This window comes from Silurus aristotelis, assembly GCF_946808225.1.
Source record: "Silurus aristotelis genome assembly, chromosome: 13".
NCBI classification, from domain to species: domain Eukaryota; kingdom Metazoa; phylum Chordata; class Actinopteri; order Siluriformes; family Siluridae; genus Silurus; species Silurus aristotelis.
The window spans coordinates 27,254,975-27,273,754 of NC_139586.1; the positions used below are offsets into that span (position 1 = coordinate 27,254,975).

General features: G+C 41.4%; 1 protein-coding gene across 1 annotated transcript in view; it reads right to left on the reverse strand.

Annotated features, from left to right (window-relative positions):
• The window catches only part of patj (PATJ crumbs cell polarity complex component), a 158,136-nt gene that overhangs the window by 118,300 nt on the left and 21,056 nt on the right, over positions 1-18,780 (reverse strand). Inside the window, exons 14-18 of the mRNA XM_083558989.1 lie at positions 13,647-13,726; positions 13,153-13,209; positions 12,916-13,050; positions 9,711-9,884; positions 8,637-8,840 (exon numbers count right to left, since the gene is read on the reverse strand). Coding sequence (XP_083415115.1) covers positions 8,637-8,840; positions 9,711-9,884; positions 12,916-13,050; positions 13,153-13,209; positions 13,647-13,726 — 650 coding nt within the window. The remainder of the gene's footprint in view (positions 1-8,636; positions 8,841-9,710; positions 9,885-12,915; positions 13,051-13,152; positions 13,210-13,646; positions 13,727-18,780) is intronic.

The window sequence follows — 18,780 nt, forward strand, 5'->3', positions numbered from 1 at the left end:
GACTCCTCTGGATCATCCAAATGGTCATTGGCAAACTTAAGACGTGCCTGGACATGTGCTGCTTTAAGCAGGGGAACCTTCCGTGCCATGCATGATTTCAAACCATGACATCTTAGTGTATTACCAACAGTAACCTTGGAAACGGTGGTCCCAGCTCTTTTCAGGTCATTGACCAGCTCCTCCCGTGTAGTTCTGGGCTGATTTCTCACCTTCCTTAGGATCATTGAGACCCCACGAGGTGAGATCTTGCATGGAGCCCCAGTCCGAGTGAGATTGACAGTCATGTTTAGCTTCTTCCATTTTCTAATGATTGCTCCAATAGTGGACCTTTTTTCACCAAGCTGCTTGGCAATTTCCCCGTAGCCCTTTCCAGCCTTGTGGAGGTGTACAATTTTGTCTCTAGTGTCTTTGGACAGCTCTTTGGTCTTGGCCATGTTAGTAGTTGGATTCTTACTGATTGTATGGGGTGGACAGGTGTCTTTATGCAGCTAACGACCTCAAACAGGTGCATCTAATTTAGGATAATAAATGTAGTGGAGGTGGACATTTTAAAGGCAGACTAACAGGTCTTTGAGGGTCAGAATTCTAGCTGATAGACAGGTGTTCAAATACTTATTTGCAGCTGTACCATACAAATAAATCGTTTAAAAATCATATATTGTGATTTCTGGATTTTTTTTTTAGATTATGTCTCTCACAGTGGACATGCACCTACGATTACAATTTTAGACCCCTCCATGATTTCTAAGTGGGAGAACTTGCAAAATAGCAGTGGCAAATTTTTTTTGCCACATATACTCTTCTGGGAAGATGTGCCAGAAGAATTTGTAGTGTGCTTGCTGACATTCATTTGGCCACAAGGGTGTTAGTGAAGTTAGGGATACTGATGTAGATGTATGAGAGATGGTGTTGATCCCAAACCTGGTCCAGCATGACAATGCCCCTGTGCACAAAGAGCCAGCTCCATGGAGATACACAGGTGCATCTCAATAAATAGAAAAATCATTAAAAAGTTGATTCTAGTAATTCAATACAAAAGGTGAAACTGGAATATTATATAGATTCATCACACAGACTGCTATTTCAAGAGTTAATTTCTTTTAATGTTGATTTTGGCTCACATTTAACAAAAATCCACCAATTCACTATTTGAAATTTTTTTTTACAAGACCAATCAAAAATATTTTTAGTAAATTGTTGGCCTTCTGGAAAGTATGTTCATTTACTGTATATGTACTTAATACTTGATCAGTCTGTGGCACTGCTAAGGTGTGGAAGCCCAGGTTCCTTGAGCAGCAGTCTTCAGCTCATTTGCATTTTTTGGTCTCTTGTTTCTCATTTTCCTCTTGACAATACACCATAGATTCTCTATGGGTTCAGGTCTGGGGAGTTTGCTGGCCAGTCAATCACACCAACACCATGTTCATTTAACCAACTTTTGGTGCTTTTGGCAGTGTGGGCAGGTGCCAGATCCTGCTGAAAAAGCAAAGGGAAGCATGAAGTTCTCTAAAACTTTCTGGTAGACGGCTGTGCTGAACTTGGACTTGATAAAAACACAGTGGACCAACACCAGCAGATGACAGGACTCCCCAAACCACCACTGACTGTGCAAACTTGACACTGGACCTCAAGCAACTTGGATTCTGTGCCTCTTCTCTCTTCTTCTTTCAGAGTCTGGGACCCAGATTTCCTAATGAAATGCAACATTTTCTTTCCATTCCTCTGAAAAGACGACTGAGCAACAGTCCAGTCCTTTTTGTCCTTTGCCCAGGTAAGACACCTCTGACGTTGTCTCTGGTTCAGGATCTGCTCAACACGAGGAATGTGTCAGTTGTAGCCCATGGAGACGTCTGTGTGTGGAGGCTCTTGAAGCACTGACTCCAGCTGCAGTTCACTCTTTGTAAATCTCCCCAAATTCTTGAATGGGCTTCGCTTCACCTTGTTCTAACAGATTCTTCCCTTCCATTCAACTTTCCATTAATGTGCCTGGATACTGCACTCTGTGAACAGCAGCTTCTTTAGTGAAGACCTTTTGTGTCTCACCCTCCATATGCAGGGGGTCAATGATCGTCTTCTGGACAACTGTCAAGTCAACAGACTTCCTTCATTAATGTGGAGTCTGAACCAGACTGAGACACCATTTAAAGACTCAGGAACCTTTGCAGGTGTTTGGATTAAATGAGCTGATTAGAGTGAGACACCACGAGTCTCCAATATTCAACTTTTTGTAGTAACAGTTTGGAGAAGAACCGCATGTGACTGGAGAAGTCAGATTTCCCAACCCTTTCTGTGCTTCTCCTGGTTCCTTTTAGTAAATTTAAAAACATTTATAAAAGTTAACATTGCTGTAACTCCTGCAGACACAATGAAACCCTGGATTTTCAGAGTCGCGGTAGAGATGAGAGTTCGTGTATAACCTTTGGGTTGTTGTCAGAGCAACTCACAGTAGGAAAACTGAAACGTGTATCTGATCTTTCCGGTGAATTCGCCCTGACGTGACCCTCCAGATCAGGTGTTTAGCTCAAGGGGTTTCATTAATCTCCGTCAGCGGCATGGCGAGCGTTACCGAGAGGCCCTTTCACATTAAATTTACGAGCTGTTGAAAACCCTAGCATCATGCTTCTCACTTCGAGATCCTCCTGGAGTTCAAACTACAAAGAACGAGACGAGCCGCAAAATCGGTTCATAATCGCTTTTTGGCACTTGTGCGGTTAGGGGTGTCGTTAAGTATGAGAAATCCACCCGGAGACCAGCTGTCGGTCCGGTGGTGGGCTCCCATCCATCAAGCTACAGTTACAGGGTTGACTCACATGACCGGAGACTTTGGGGTAACTTTAACTGAACAGGTGAACAGGGGGGGGGGGGGGGGGGGGGGGGCTAGGAGGGAAAATGGTGTGTGTGTGTGTGTGTGTGTGTGTGTGTGTGTGTGTGTGTGTGTGTGGTGGGGCAATAAAAAGGAAAATAAAATGAGAGTAAATTAAAGACAAGGAGACAAGGAGAAGAAAGGAAAGAAAAGGGGATGAGAAGAAATTAAAGGAAAAGGAAGAAATGAATTGAGGAAATTAAAGGAATGGAAAAGAAAAGGAAAGGAGGAGAGGAAAGAATAAGGGAAATGTGATGAGAAGAAAGAAAAGGAAAGGCAAGGAATGAGAAGAAAGGAAAGGGAATGAGAGGAAAATAAAAAAAATGAGAGGAGAGGAAAGGGGGGGGGGGATGAGAAAAAAAGGGAAGGAAAGGAAATTAGAGGAAAGTGAAGGACAAGAAAGGAATGAAATCAGGAGAAGAAAGGAAATGAGAGGAAATGAGAGGAAATGAGAGGAAAGAAAAGGAAAGGAAAACAAAAGGCAGGGTTCACCCAGAAGCTTCTGGAACGCTGTAGGCATGTCTGCAGATCCTACTCCTGACCGCTCGGCCTTACAAACTCAAGCTTCTTACTAAAGATGCTACGGCAAAATCAATCCCCCCCCCTACACACACACACACGACAAGGCTGTGCACTAGAGCAAGTTTAAGAAAGACAATAAATGAAAATGGAAACAAGCCTCTCTTTTACATGAGTAATCCCTTTTACTCTGTGCATTCTGGGCAGATCTATTATTAAGCATCACTCACCTATATAGTCAGGATACTTCTCCCGCCCCAGAGATACTGTACATTTTGCATTCGCGCACACACTCGCACAGAGTAAATAAATTCCCATAGGCTACTCAGCTCACGCTGAGGCCTATGGGCAGAGAAGCGAGTGCGGAAGATAAGCATTCAGACAGCGCTAGGTGAGAGGGGCTCAGCTGGCGCTCAACGTCGAGATAGCGGGTTCATGACTGAGAGGGGTGTGCACGGGTCAATACGGCCCACTGTCAAAGCCCAAGATACGCCGCGAAGCGAAATCGTCCGCGACGCACACTTCTCCTCGCTTTCGCTTTGATGAGGCTTTCCGAACCGAAAATCGATACGGAAACTTCTGCTCTCGGGTGAACAGGGCTCACAATAAACTCGCCTGTGTTTATCCAATTTCGACGAGGAAGAACACAAGACCTACAGTAGGATCAGTGTTGGGTTTATATATATGTATATATATAAATAAATCACACACACACACACACACACACACACACACACACACACACACTGATGAACACAATTATTTACCGACCCGTGGTTCACTACTGTTACTATTACTGGACATAATACATTTCTTCCAATACAACTGCACAAGAAAACATTCGAATCACAAATTTTGGCTTCAATTCATTAATTCCATTCATTAAACATCTGCAATAATGGTGGTATCTAACAGTAATGCTTGCTGGTGGGCCTCGATACACTACATGGACAAAAGGATTGGGGCCACATGTTGGTTCTTCTCCGAACTGTTACCACAAAGCTGGAGGCACACAATTGAATAAGACGGCTATATTTGCGTTCACTTGAACTTGAACAAGCATGGCATTGCCCCTGTGCACAAAGAGCTCCATGAAGATATGGTTTCGAGAGGAAGATCTCCTGCTACAGAGCTCTGATCTCAACCCAACTTTGGGATGAAAGTGAACGCTCGCGGCACCCCAGGCCTCCTCAGCTCACCTACACCAGTACCTGACTTGACTAACACCCAAATGTGTACAAGGACACTTTAAAATCTAGTGGAACACCTACCCAGGAGAGTGGAGGGAATTCTAAGAGCAAATTGGGACTAAATGTGGAATGCGATGCTCAAAAAGCAAGACTTATGACCAGGTGTCTGCAAACTTTTGGCAATAAATTGTATATGCTGTGGTGGAGCGTTTAACCATGTAAATATCCCAATAATGTGTATAAGGATTTCGATATTTCTCTGGTGTTTGTAATGTTTTAATGATTTGTAAATCAACTTATGATGGGTTGGACTTTTGAGTCAAGGTTTCTTCCTCATACCTTCTAATGCCTAAATACACATCATTCACATAGATTTACAATTTGATTCTATAATCCTTTCTGTAAAGCTGCTCTGAGCCTTTTGTGCATAGTTAAAAGCGCTGTAGAAATAAACTTGAATGAAATTTTGGTTTATTGATCTTTTAATTCGATGCCAGAACCAACGGCGATTTTATGGCAGGATCAAGGGAGGTACAGGGTGGCGCAGGGAAAACGGAGATTTTGGTGCTATTTGTTTGTGACCTTGTGGCGTCTGTGATTGTTTGGAACCAGTCTGAGCTCGTTTCCAAACCACTTAAGTGTTCGCTGTAAAACCTTTCGCAAGAATGCCGATAGTGTGAGTGCTGCTTAAAGGGAATCCCGTCGTCATTACCAGTCACTGTCCCGTCTGCTCATTTCAAAGTTTAGCCTGAAAAAAAAAATAAGTGCCTGGTTGGTGTTGAACGGCAACGCACCAGAGAATATGGAGGCTGTTCGAGCTGCCATTGTGAGGAGCTCTCGCCGCTCTGCAGGGCCGGATCCACCGGGGTGGTAACTGCCACCCTAAGAAAAAGCATTGCCACCCTATCTGCCACCCCAGCCCTGGTAACACAAATTATATACCATTTTATCAGTTATGACAAAAATAACAACAGCAAAAAAATTCACAAATAACAGCAAGGAATCTCTTCTAATCTTTCTAATAAAGCGTAATCTGAACAAACAAATCTCACGAACTGCTCCGTTTTAGTGAATCAAACACGGTCAATGCAACCAGCCTGATTACAAACGTACGTCTCGATCCGGCTCTTTTAACAAATTGCAGCATTCGTATAAAATGGATCAAAGCATACATGTAATATATACACACACGTCAGTATATTAGATATTGGGGTAACTAAAATATTTTACAAAAGTATGTTGTACAAAGTTTGCGTCTTCAGGATAGTCCGACCTTTTAACAAGTGGCATCGGGTGACTGCAATGCATTTGGCGGGGTCCGATTTGTGATTTAAGCGCGTTTTCGGTGTATTTGTTACGTGTTTTTGACTTACGTAAACCAATACTTGATACAGCGAGGCTTTGTATCTATTTATCATGTGTATTGTTTGTCATGCAAAGTAAACTAAACTTGGAATGGGCTGAAACTCGCTACAGGTTTGCGTAGAACTTAAACAAAAGTTAAATACGCCGGCTACTTTGAAATGACACATCCATGTTGTAATCGCATGAGCAAAAGGGATACGATCATGACATCCTAACAGGTACTGACGCCAAAGTGTTTCTGTATTTCTGGTGGAAAAACCCTTTATATTTCTGCTTTCACAGTCTGGATTATGTTACATTCAGTCTGGTCTTGTTGATGTCGTCATTGACTTGTTTTAAGTAATTTTTTTTCGCCCAACAGCTCTTAATGTTTCCATCATCAACTGTTTTTGTTTTACTTGGCTGACCAGATCTGATTTCCTTATTTTTGGGGACATTCCAAATAGTTGTGCTGGTTATGTCTTATGCAATGTCTCAGCTTATTTTTTCCTTCTCTCAGATTTAAAAATGGCTTGTTTTTTCATCCCATAGTCGTCTCTCTGCTCTAGTTAAGAGTCTACAACAAATACAGTCTTTCCACACACAAAAAAAAAAAAAAAAAAAGAGAGGAGGATTCAAACAAAGTAAGTTGTGAGAAATTGGAAATAGAAGCTAAAATCATCACCTAACGTCTCATCCTCGGCTCTCAAACCTAAAAGTCTCATTGTATAGCAAAATACCATAGAACTGGGCTTGCTGTTGTTTACAGAGGGGACTGTAGATCAGAATCTAGTATATCCATAATTACTCCATATTTATTACCTTGACAGTCATATTACACAAAGTAGTATGAAAAAGGTTCCAGTCTAATTTTGTAGCACAAGGCAGCACGCACAGTCGCAGGAAGCACAGAACTTCAAAAGTCAATGTGCCAAAAGACATTGTTCTTTGTACTTCGGGAGCTGCTCAACTGGTGCTATTTTGACCACGTGCGTTCCCACATCAATGATTGAATCACGCACACAAGCGGAAGAACATCACTGGAAGACGACTGAAAGATCAGGACGACCTTCAACAAGCGCAACCCCCGAAAAATGTCCAAACTGTCCGGCAACTTGCGCACGATGATCGTCAGAACAATCCGCACAATTTCACTTCCGCACCCACCCTACTCGCCAGATTTGGCTTCTGCACACTTCGCCTTCCCGAAGATGAAATCCAAGGTCTCCAAGGTCGGCGTTTTGATACTGCTGCAGAGATCCGCAGAAGCTGTTCGAAACGCTTGGAAAAAAAAGACTTTCAGGACACATTCCAGAAGTGGCAGGAACACTGGGAGCACTGTATTGCTTATATATTTATACACACACACACACACAATCTCTCATCGAGTTGTGCAGAAAAGCAGAATGTAAGTGATCACTGTTTCGGTGACGGCCATTAAGCACCGGTGTAATTCTGTCTACGCAAACTGCAGCGCCATCACTCAGAGCAGCCCCTGAGCAGGGAAGAAGAATGTCTCACCATTAAAATGCGATCGCGCCGTTTCACGAGCCGCGGCGAAAAACCTGTGAGCTAAACTTGCATTTTTTTTTTTTGTCAACTGTATAAACCAGATGCAGAAACAGTGGCTTTTCGTGGATAAACGTCGCTCTGACCTGATTATTGACTTTTATTTCCTTCGGAACAAGCTATTTAAGTGGAGGCTTGTACCCTTGATTAAAGCGCTAATGGAGAAAGGATATAAAAGCAGCTTATCGCAACAACAAAAAAAAAAAGCAAAGAGCTCGGCTGACGTTTGGCCTGGTGCCAGATAAACAGATCTTTCCAGAGGTATATTGCAGCTCTCTTTTTTGTTTTTTCCTTCCCCAATGATTAGTCACATAATCAGCACACATTTTCTGTAAGGATGATCAATAAAAATCCAGCAGGAATAAATACTGTAACGGTACATCTATTCGTAACAAACCACTTCAGTACAGGACTTTCGGTTAATATGACGGAATGAAATCCTTTTTACGTGCGGAACATAGTTAAAACCGGAGTTGGATCAGGAACTTATTAAGTGGCGGACCGCGAGTTTGTTTATTTTCTGCCTCGCACTTTGAACGAAATCTTTAAATAATTATTATTATTGAAAAAAATACACAATACCAGGGGTCTAAAAAATAAATAAATTAATAAAAAAAAAGGAACGAGAGTTCGAGCAGTGTCACTGTGGCTGCTCGCACCAGACCAGAAATACGTTTTGTAGTCCGGTGTAAAACTCGGATTTTGTTTTGTGCATAATCGCTGCTACTTCCTGCGTTTTTTTTTCCACAGTCTTGCGATATGAATACGTTTGCGTTTTATGTCCAGTAGTTTTTTCCAAAGGGGAAAATCCTGACAATTCCACATATCGAAAGAGTGAATGAATGAATGATGGAACGAATGAAGACATTTATGAAAGTCGGGTGAAATAAGTAGAACATGTCTTTGGAAAATTTAATATTAATTATACACACACATGCACTTATACACACTTTTTGTAGTACCCAAATGAGGTTTAACGAATGTAAACTATATCATAAAATTTTACCATTAACTTAATTTTATTTAATCAATTTAAATTTTAAAGCAATATGATAAACTGCAACCGTGACCTAAAATCCGAGGATTTGAACCTACACTCTACATCAGGTCGATTATTTTCATGTTGAGAAAACAGCCCTAGAGAGACGCACCTGGTAGTCCAGAATGCTGAAACCGAGGCCACGTTCGCTCTTTTCCAACTCCAGCACATGCACTTCTGGAGACCAGAGAGCCAACTCTTCATCTCCACTCTCCTTATTCTCATCCTCCTCCTCCACTTCCTCCTCCTTCTTCTCGGCGTAACTCTGCTCCGGAGCTGTTCTTTGCTCAGCAACCTCGTTCTGGATCACTTGTGTCTGGTAGGGAAGCAAAAGAACGTTTGAGTGGCGTGTCCAGCATTTGAGTTTTATTTTAAACTGCGTGTAGGCGATGCTCGGCTCTGAGAAGAAGGAAACGTTGCTCTGAAAATAAATAACCATAAAGACGCGGGTTAAGACCCGACTTCAATCCACTCAGCACTTTCGCTCCACCGAACTGCTCGGCATGCAGTGCTGTCCAGAGCTATTTGAGAACCTTTCAGGATGAACCATAGACAAAAGTCAGAGGCAGAGTTTACAAGTGCTCAATATAATAAGAATATCAGAATATAATGCAAGGTTTTTATTGATTTGCTCACTTGAAGGGTTTTGTTCCTTCTCATCTCAGCGGAAGCTTTTTTTACCCTCCATGTCTTTAGTATGAGACATTTGACAAACACCTAAACAATAAATATGGCACGCCATCGGGGCCAGCAAGGCCTTCTCTGCCGGCCTAAACGTTATACGCATCACGGACGCGGGTTTTGATATATTTTTATCCACGATTGTGTACAAAATTATTCTCAACAGTTTGTTCTCTTTATTTCATATCGCTTTTTCTCTCTACAGTTTACATCCAATCAGATTTCAGCTCCCGCATCACATAGTGATGTAAAGCCTTCAGAAATAAACAGCATTTTATTTCTGGTTCCAACAAGTTCTACACATTTAGAAATGTTTGAACGTTATTTAAAAAGTTGAGGTTGACCTCTGATTGTATGGCAGGTCTGCAGGTTGTGCCTGGTAACACAAGGGATGGATTTTAAATACACTGACTGAAGCATCCAACATACATGGAGCTGAAAAAAAGAGATACTGTAGTTAGTTTAGAGATGTTCTTTCACACCAATTCAAGTGTGTGGTAATTACCTGCTCCTGTAGGCTAGCTGTAGGGCTGTCGGAGCTCCATTCGTCGTCAGGCTGGTATTCGATGCCCTCTTCAGTGAGGCGTCTACAGCACACAAGAGTGAATGGTGGAGGAACCTCTCGCAGGAACGCCACAGCCTCCCGTCTAGTCTTTCCATACAACTGCACTCCATTTACCTACACACAACATACATCATGAGCAGATCTATAATATCTGTGTAGTTCCTATTTTCGTCATTGAAGAACAGCCATAAAAAATAAAAAATAAAAAGACCCTGTAAATGTCACAGTGGAAGGCCATCAGGGCCAGAAAGGCCTTCTCTGCCGGCTAAACACTATACGAATCACAGACTTGTGTTTTAATATACTTTTAGAAATGCATTTAGAAACACTGAATTACGTTTGAATTCATTTTTGTCCATGGATATGTAACAAATTATTCCCAATAGTCTATTCCCTTTATTTCATAGTGTTTCTCTCATTGCTTCCTATAGTGTGTGTTTAGGTAAAATTTTCTATCCAATCAGATTTCAGTCCTCACATCAAGAGTAGCATGAATCTGCCATGAGGTCTTCAGAATCAGCTATTGCTTTAACCAAATCAGACTTGGATTTGGAGGCACTAAAGCCCTCTAGCAGGTGCCCAATAACGTCGGCATTCTCAGGTCCTTTGATTGGATGTTCAGAGGAGAAGAAATCGATTTGGTCGCAGATACACTTACAAGACGGACTTTTCAAGAGAAGCTGGACATCGTTAGGAAAGGCGGCTACTTTCTTTCCTGTTAAATTTGCACAAAACCACACAATTTGCCTTCGTTTCAAATCCCCAGGAAAACTGTATTGCACGGAAAAAACCCGGGGTCATTTAATGAGGTTAATATCGAGGATTCTGCTAGAGATGAGGTATGTGGGCGGTGCAGTTGTGGCTACAGTGAAAAGAGACGTGATGAATCGTGTTCTTTGCGTTTCTTGCTTTAGTAATGACATTCATGTCTGTGAAGCAGCGCTCTGTTCTACAGCATTTCTCTATAATATCGATGCTTTCTAAACCGTGCCATTTTTATATGGGATTTCTGTAGGGTGCTTCTGTAGGTCATCATAAAAACTGTGTTGGACCAAAGATTTTTCAGAACGATGCTTCGCATTGGCCTTATACATGTCCAAATTTCGCCTGCTTTGCTCACACAATTACTGAACCAATAAAGCATAAAAAAGCAGATCTACTTTTGTCACTATTCAGGAAAGAAAACAAACAAAATCGCACACAGATGACCAACTATCATTCATAAATAAAGGCTAAGCGCCTCTCTTTCGCCAGGCCATTTTTCTGGCATTCACTTGGACCTAAAGGAAGCCAGGGCAGCACTGTGCCATCTGTCCCAGACCAAGGATTCTGCAGCCCACTTTCTGCTCACCCCAGCACCATTATATACCACTGAGCTCACATCTGCCCACGATGGCTCTTCAGGAAGTGTCCATAAGGAGTTGCAAGCAGCAGAGTTGTACGGATGCACGGAATTTCAAACATATATGTAAAAGAGCCCTTTACATACTCGATGAGCCTAGCATGGTGCCTCGAGAAGCCCCTCAACGCTCCGATGCACCAGTGAGATATGGCAGCACCTCCTGGGTTTTGTGTTCTGTCAGGGTTGCTGCCAAGAGCAACAGGCCGAGAGTACAGCAGCTCGTGGCCATTGGACCAGGTGGGGCTGAAGGGACAGCGGAGGGGCAGGAAGCAGAGGCAGTGGGGGAGTCAGAGGCACGGCCTGGCATGCAGATGGCCTCGGTCAGACTCAGGAGCCCTCCTGCTAAAACATCTACGTGCCAGCAGTGGTGGCAGCAGCACGTCTTCCTGGAGACCTGGGGCTGGCAGGATGCAAAGGTCACCGTGTTATTAGAAGAACAGACAGGAGCCGCACCGGTCGCCGCCAAAAAAGATGATCTGAAGGCCGGCCAAACCGCGGGGCCACCTGCCCATACCTCCTCACCACAATGCCAATGGGACGACGAAGAAGGGTGCAACATTTTGCAAGCGAAGGTGTTAGTATAGAGGCGGTAACTTAGTGGTTAATGAATTGGAGTTTGGATCCGAAGGTCGCAAGTTTAAATCTCAGCCGCACCCAGCTGCCATTCCTGGGGCCCTGAGCAACCTCAATAAGATAAGGATGAGGGTGTCTGCTTAATGCTCTAAAAGCAAATGTCCTTATTAGGGTTGTAACAGTACATGGTACACTCTGTTCTAAAAAGGTTTGGTACGAAAACTCGTGCAATCCGAATGCAATCCCTTTTCACGTGCGAAACATAGTTACAATCAGAGTTCCCTCAGAAACATATTAAGTGGAGGAAAGTTTTTTCATCACCACCTAGTACTTTAAGCGCATTTTCAAATGTATTATTACATTTAAAAACATACACAAAATGGCAGGGATTTAGCGCAGTGTCGTCATTGCTACACGCTCCGTACCGGAAATACGATTTGTAGCGCTTTGATGAGCGCAGGTGCGTAATCACGGCCACTTCAGCTTTTTTACAACAGTCTAGCGCTATGGATTCTTTAACGTTTTATGTCCGGCGTCAAGATTTTCTCTAAAAAGAGAAAATCCTGACAATTCCACATATCAAGGGAGTGAATAAATGAAGGATGATGGAATGAAGACATTTGTTAAAAGTACGCTAAAATAAGTAGAACGGTTAAGTAGAAATAAATATTAAGTAGAAATAAATATTATTTGTAAACACTTGTACACACATCTGTATTACCCAAATGCGGTCTAACAAATATAAACTATAATTTTTCCATTTATTTATTTTTATTAAAAAAAATTAATTTGTGGCAATTTAACTGAAATTCCTTTTGACAATTTAATCAATATAATAAAAAGGTACTGCATTTACTTGATTTATTCCATTTTATTTGTATATATACAATTTTTATAAAATCATTTTATGTAGTATTGAACCGAGCAGGGATTTTATTTAAATTTGTTTTAAAAATGTAAACTGTTGATGTTCACAAATTTGAATAATAATAATAATAATAATAATAATAATAATAAACTATGTTAATAAAAAAACAAGCATTTTTATGGTTCGCATTTCTTCCTCAACAACTGGTCTGAAATTGTAGCGAACCGCGACTTAAAAACTGAAGCCTGAATTTCGAGTACCGTCACACCCCTATTTTTTTTTTTTTTAGAGCATTTTCGTACCTCCAGTAGTTCATCCTCTGGTCGCAGTAGACCATGCTTGGCCACAGGACCATCAGGGGCCACAGTAGAGATGTAGTGGTGACCATCGAACGAATCCAGCTCCACACCCAAACGCATGGTGTGTATTGGGAGCAACTAGGGACAAAAAATTAAAAAGGAGGGTAAAATTGTTTAAAAAATAAATAAATAAATAAATGCCCGTACATATACAGGTCAACATCTGCTTTACTATAATACCTTAGAATATTTCTGCAGCTCAGCATCATCCTCAATGACTGGGTCTAGTTCAACAACCTGGGGGGAGAAAAAAAAAGGTCATTAATATCACTTTAATAAAATCATTAAATGACTGTGTGCTGAAGGGAAAATGCTCATCGACATTGGAGACGTAGCATTGAGTCTTTGTTATTGTTTCTATTTCTGGTTTCTTAAATCCCAAATTCTCCCAAATCGTCTTGAGTGGACTGTTAACTGGCGAGGTCAAATTACATGGATAAAGCACATGACTCCGGCCCATTTACATCATACACAGGTTTTGAGTAAAGCCCAGAGCATTTTGTTAAAGGATTCCCACCCAATGTATCATGAGTTTCACCTCCGCCCTCCTGGCATTCGGTATCTTGTGTAAAAAACTCTTGGAGGAATTGTGTATTTGTATTGTCTTATAGGATATTCATGTACGCTGCACCCAGATTTCCTTCAGAAAATAAAGATGTTCCACAGTTTCTTACCATGACGTCATACTGAGGGCCGAGCGCCTGCTCCCATTTGGTCCGCAACTCCATCTCGGTCAGTGGAATTGGCTCTAGAACTAAAAAACATACAAAAAAAAAAGGTGTTTTGAGCAAACAATACAGGTGGTCTCTGAATTTCAATGGAGATGTTTTCCATCATAACTTGAAAATAAGGTAAATCGAGACCCAGAAGTCTTAAAGAATTGTGATCAGTGTGGGGTAAAATACAGTCATTTATTAATAATTGAACAAATTACACTACATAATTGAGCAAAAAATACGAGAAATTTACAGCACCCTACCGTATAAACTCGATAAACGATATATTACAACTGTACAACTCCATAATTGAGGTCGATGCAATTCATATCTCGATGCATAGCTAAATATATAATACATTAATGATGCATGTGAAGCAGCTACAGATACGATTCAGTGCGATCAGACTTTGAAACAATGTGGTTCAACACAATGGAAAAAAAAATAGGCTGCTGTGGTACAAAAAGCATTTTTTTATTCCTTTTGCTCAGACAAACGGCAAATCATCGATTTATTTATGTGCCTTCTGACTTCGAACGCATGGCCTTTTCGCAAATATTCCTCCGTAATATTCGAATTACTCGAGGGATCATTTCAGCCAACAAGCCCTACACATTTTTTGCCTCGATGCTTCATTTAGTCCATTTAACTACACATGGAGCGCTGCGTTTCCCCACGAACCATTATTACTGACGCACCACCCGCACTAAATTTTAGACTGCAATTTAAATTTTTTTTATATATTTTTTTTTTTAAACAAATGACGTTCAAATTAAGAGACCCGTCTTATTTTTTCTTGTATGTTTAGTGTTGCTCTTTAATGAAGAAAAAGTACGTCCTATCCAATTTCTCGATTAATCGTTGGAATAATCGTTAGAATACTCGATTACTAAAATAATCAACAAATGCAGCCCTCGGTTTCGCGTTCGAGAATCGATCTACATATCAGATATTGCTCACAAATTAATGGTCATAATAGACTCATTTCTAAATCGTGGTAAATGTAGTGCTTTTACTTATACTTCTATAGAAGTACATTTTTATTTACCAATGCAAATATGTTAAAAATTATGTATTGCGATACAAATGCCAACTTGTGCCTGATGCACACTTTAAAATCGTAACTTTTATGCCGATGGTGAATTTCACCTTCCCTAATATAGAGATGTATTTGACAGCGGGTGCGGTAAAAATTTTTTTTACAATTTTGTTGCCATCATTGTAAGATTGAAAAGTCGAACCTAACTCTAACTAAATCTCAATCTATTTGGTGTCGTCAAAAGAGGAGCAAACGACATGACTTTAGCGTTACAAGGTTCTGCAGTGTTACACGAAGGATGTCATGTGGACTGAAACCGTATCAGGAACAATACAACAAAACCGCCAGGCTCCTGTCTGAGATCAGACGCATGCGGAGAGGCGAGAAGAAGCAGATGAGTCTATTAATGGACGACTTGTGTAGAACATTCAAGACCAAGAGCTTGGGAAGTTCTGCTACAGACAAGTGCAATAATGCTACTGTAATTCACCCCCCCCCAGGATGACAAGCAACCTCCTTCCTTTACACGTGTAGTCATTCCAATCATCTCGCTCTGACAACTTGGAGAGAGCGAGCGAGCGAAGAAAATTAATCACACACACACAAAAGATGAAGGGCCCAAGCACATAGACCTGATTAAATTAGCATTTCTACACCAGCACTCACAACACCATTCATCATAAGTGTTTGACTACATTAATACAGCAATGCATCGCTTTCAGGTTTCGAATGTCAAACTCCAGTGAACATCTGCAGGCCAGGTGCTGCGGCAAGTGAAGAAACTACTACCTAACGTCATGTCCTGCAGCGCTACGCTTTAGAAAGAAAGGACGCTGCTTTGTGCTCGTCACGTGTACTTTACAGCACAGTGAAATTGTTTCTTCGCATATCCCAGTGATGTTAGGAAGCTGAGGTCAGAGCGCCGGGTCAGCCGTGATACAGCACTCCTTAAGTACTAAGGGGTTAAGGGACTTGCTCAAGAACATCAAGAGTGGCAGCTGATCAGCACCCTAGAGCCTTAACCACTGCTCTGCCACCTCGACTATGGTATGTTGAGGTCAGCCAATTTTACAGATAAAATTTAATCAACAGATGGATATTGGATTTGAAAAAAAATAAAAACTCCATGTAAAATAGTACTGAACTTCATTATAAAAAATAAAAGAAATAGTACTGAATCACGAAAATGTGCAAAATGAAATAAATATATATAATACGACTCTTATACTGTATATCGCAACCCGGAAAAACTACTGGTATAGATTTTTGTTGATAGCCGATAGTTCCAGCAATCAAATATCGGTGCCGATTCATCGGTTTTGTCAACCTCTAATGGTGTGTGTGTGTGTGTGTGTGTATGTATATATATATATATATATATATATATATATATATATATATATATATATATATATATATATAAATAAATAAATAATGGTATATTATTAAGGCTAACTACAGTATATGTACGAGTATATGTATTAGCCTAGTGGTTAAGGCATTGGACTGGTGATCCAGGAGTTGTTCTTTTGAGGTTCGACTCCCGGTCATACCAGACCGCCACTCGTGAGTCCTTGAGCAAGGCCCTTAACCCCCCAGTCAGTGCTTAATTGTGGGAATGGGGATAAAGTACTCTGCTATGGACGGTCCCAAGCCCCACTGCAAAAGGAAGAGGGTGGGCGTTGGGCCCGCAACCCGACCCAGTAACAAAACCGATACGGAAACACCAAGTAAACCATCGGCCTAATGCCCCTCGTTGATCTGGAGGAGTTAAAAAAAGATAAATAAATATGTACATGATCTAATCATAGAAAACTGTTTTCAGAATCGGGTTTTCAAGCACAAAACAGTTTATTGGATTCTGTATTATTACTGTGATTCGGGGTATAAAAGCTGGTGGTGGAGAGTAAAAAAAACCAACAGCTATCACTTTTATACACAGGACTGAATCCTGTTCCACATCTCTTTTCAGGGTCTTATCGTACATACCATACAGAAAGGCTTTCAATTTGAGAACCAACATACACATATACACACACACACCTACTCTATAGGGCCTAAAGTATTGGGACATCTGACTTTTGCAGCCATATAAGGTTCTTTCACAAACCTTCACTTCAACCGAGGAAAATAAAAACCAGCACCATGTGCTTTAATTCAATTCAATTAAAATTCTATTGCGCTTTTAAACGATGCACATATTCTCAAAGCAGCTTTACAGAAAGCAAGAATTTTAAAACAAACTTCACTTGTATTTACATTTATTTGTATTTATCCCTGATTAGCAAGTCCAGGGCGACTTGGATTATATGAGGAAGAAACCTTGAGATTCAAAAGTCGAACCAATCATCTGGTTGACACCAAGAAACTGATTATAAACCATTAAAACATTACAAACACCGGAGAGTGAGAAAGATCATGAGCACTGGAGTGTGCGATACAAGTCCTTTCTACAGTCGAAGTTGGATTCCTGAGTAACTCAGAAATTAGCTCAACATCCGAGATCATTCCAGATTCAACACTAAAACACCACCAACTCCATGCTGAGCCTCGAAATATTAAATGATGGGGAAACAGCATCTGTAGAATGTTGTTTTGAGTCTTGATTAAGAGGCTGTTAGAGTCTCTTCTAGTTCTTCTCCTTCTTTCAGCTTCTCGCATTAGGGGGCGCCACAGCAAATCATCCGACTCCAAACACCCCTGTCCTCTACATCTGCCTCTTTTAAACCAACTACCTGCATGTCTTCCCTCACCACATCCATAAAGCTCCTCCTTGGTCTTCCTCTTTTCCTCCTTCCTGGTTGCTCCATCCTCAGCATTCTCCTACTGATATACCCCATGTCCCTCCTCTGCACATTTCCAAACCATCTCAATCTCACCTCCCTCACCTTGTTTTCAAAACGTCCTACATGCGCTGTCCCTCTAATAAACTCATTCCTAATCCTGTCCACCGTCGTCACTCCCAACGAAAACCTCAACATTTTAAGAGGCTGTAAGAGTCTAAAATGTCAAAAATCTTCATGAAGTTGGGATCCAACTGAAGCTTGTATGTCTCTAGATGCCTCGAAAGCTCATCTTTGTAGGTCCAAAATCTTCATTAGGTAAGCGCAAGTGGCTCTGGCGCAACCTTTAGATGCCTCAAATCCTTTATATGGGATGGAGTGGAAGATCTCCTGCTATAGAGATAGCAGCTCAGCCCTTATTGAACGTGACGAATGTGAACACTGACTGCACCCCAGGCCTCTTCACCTCACCTACAACAGCACCTGACTTTACTAACCCCCTTGTGGGGTGTCTCCAAACGGTCAGATGTCTACAAACTGTTGTCCGTATAGCGTAGGTGCTCCTGTCTCGTAATTGCGACATCGGTTCGGCGCGCCGTATAAGAAGAAATACAGGAAGGGGGGAAATACAACGTGAGCGCGAGATTAAATGAAAGATTGTTTTGGTTTAAGGCGGCTATCGTTTTACAAGTCCTACAGTTGCCCCCAGTGGGAAATAAGCCCTGACAAGCAATCATTGTTAGCCTGGGCTTGTACTGCCCCACTGCAACTGAACACTTTATTTAGAAGTTTGGCAGGTACCAGGGCTTGTCTAGTTTAATTAGGTCAGAGTGAAACTCAAGCCGTTTGCTGGGTTTTTTATGTCTCAAGCAGGATTGCTCTTCTGCTCCCAGCCTGCCCGTTACCATATTTATAGCCCCCAGCTAGCATGACTGTATCCCTGCCCTGTATGTAGGGATCAGAAATGCTGAAGGGAAACAAAGGCGAATCGGGAAAGAAACAGAATGTGGGGTTGAGGAGGGGTACAGAAGGAATAGAAATGCCCAAAAACTGACCCCTGCCTAGAGGGAAGTATCACTGGATAGGATTTCCAAATCTCAATAGTGCCCCCAAAGGCAGTAGACAATAGATTCATGTATGTATTATAGAGAAAGAGGGAGGTACCATGTAAACAGAGTGAATATCATCGCAAGCAGGATTAGAAATGTCATGGATGTTGTTTCCTGCAGCCAAATTTGTATTTTTGTTCTTGTTGTAATATTAACACGAA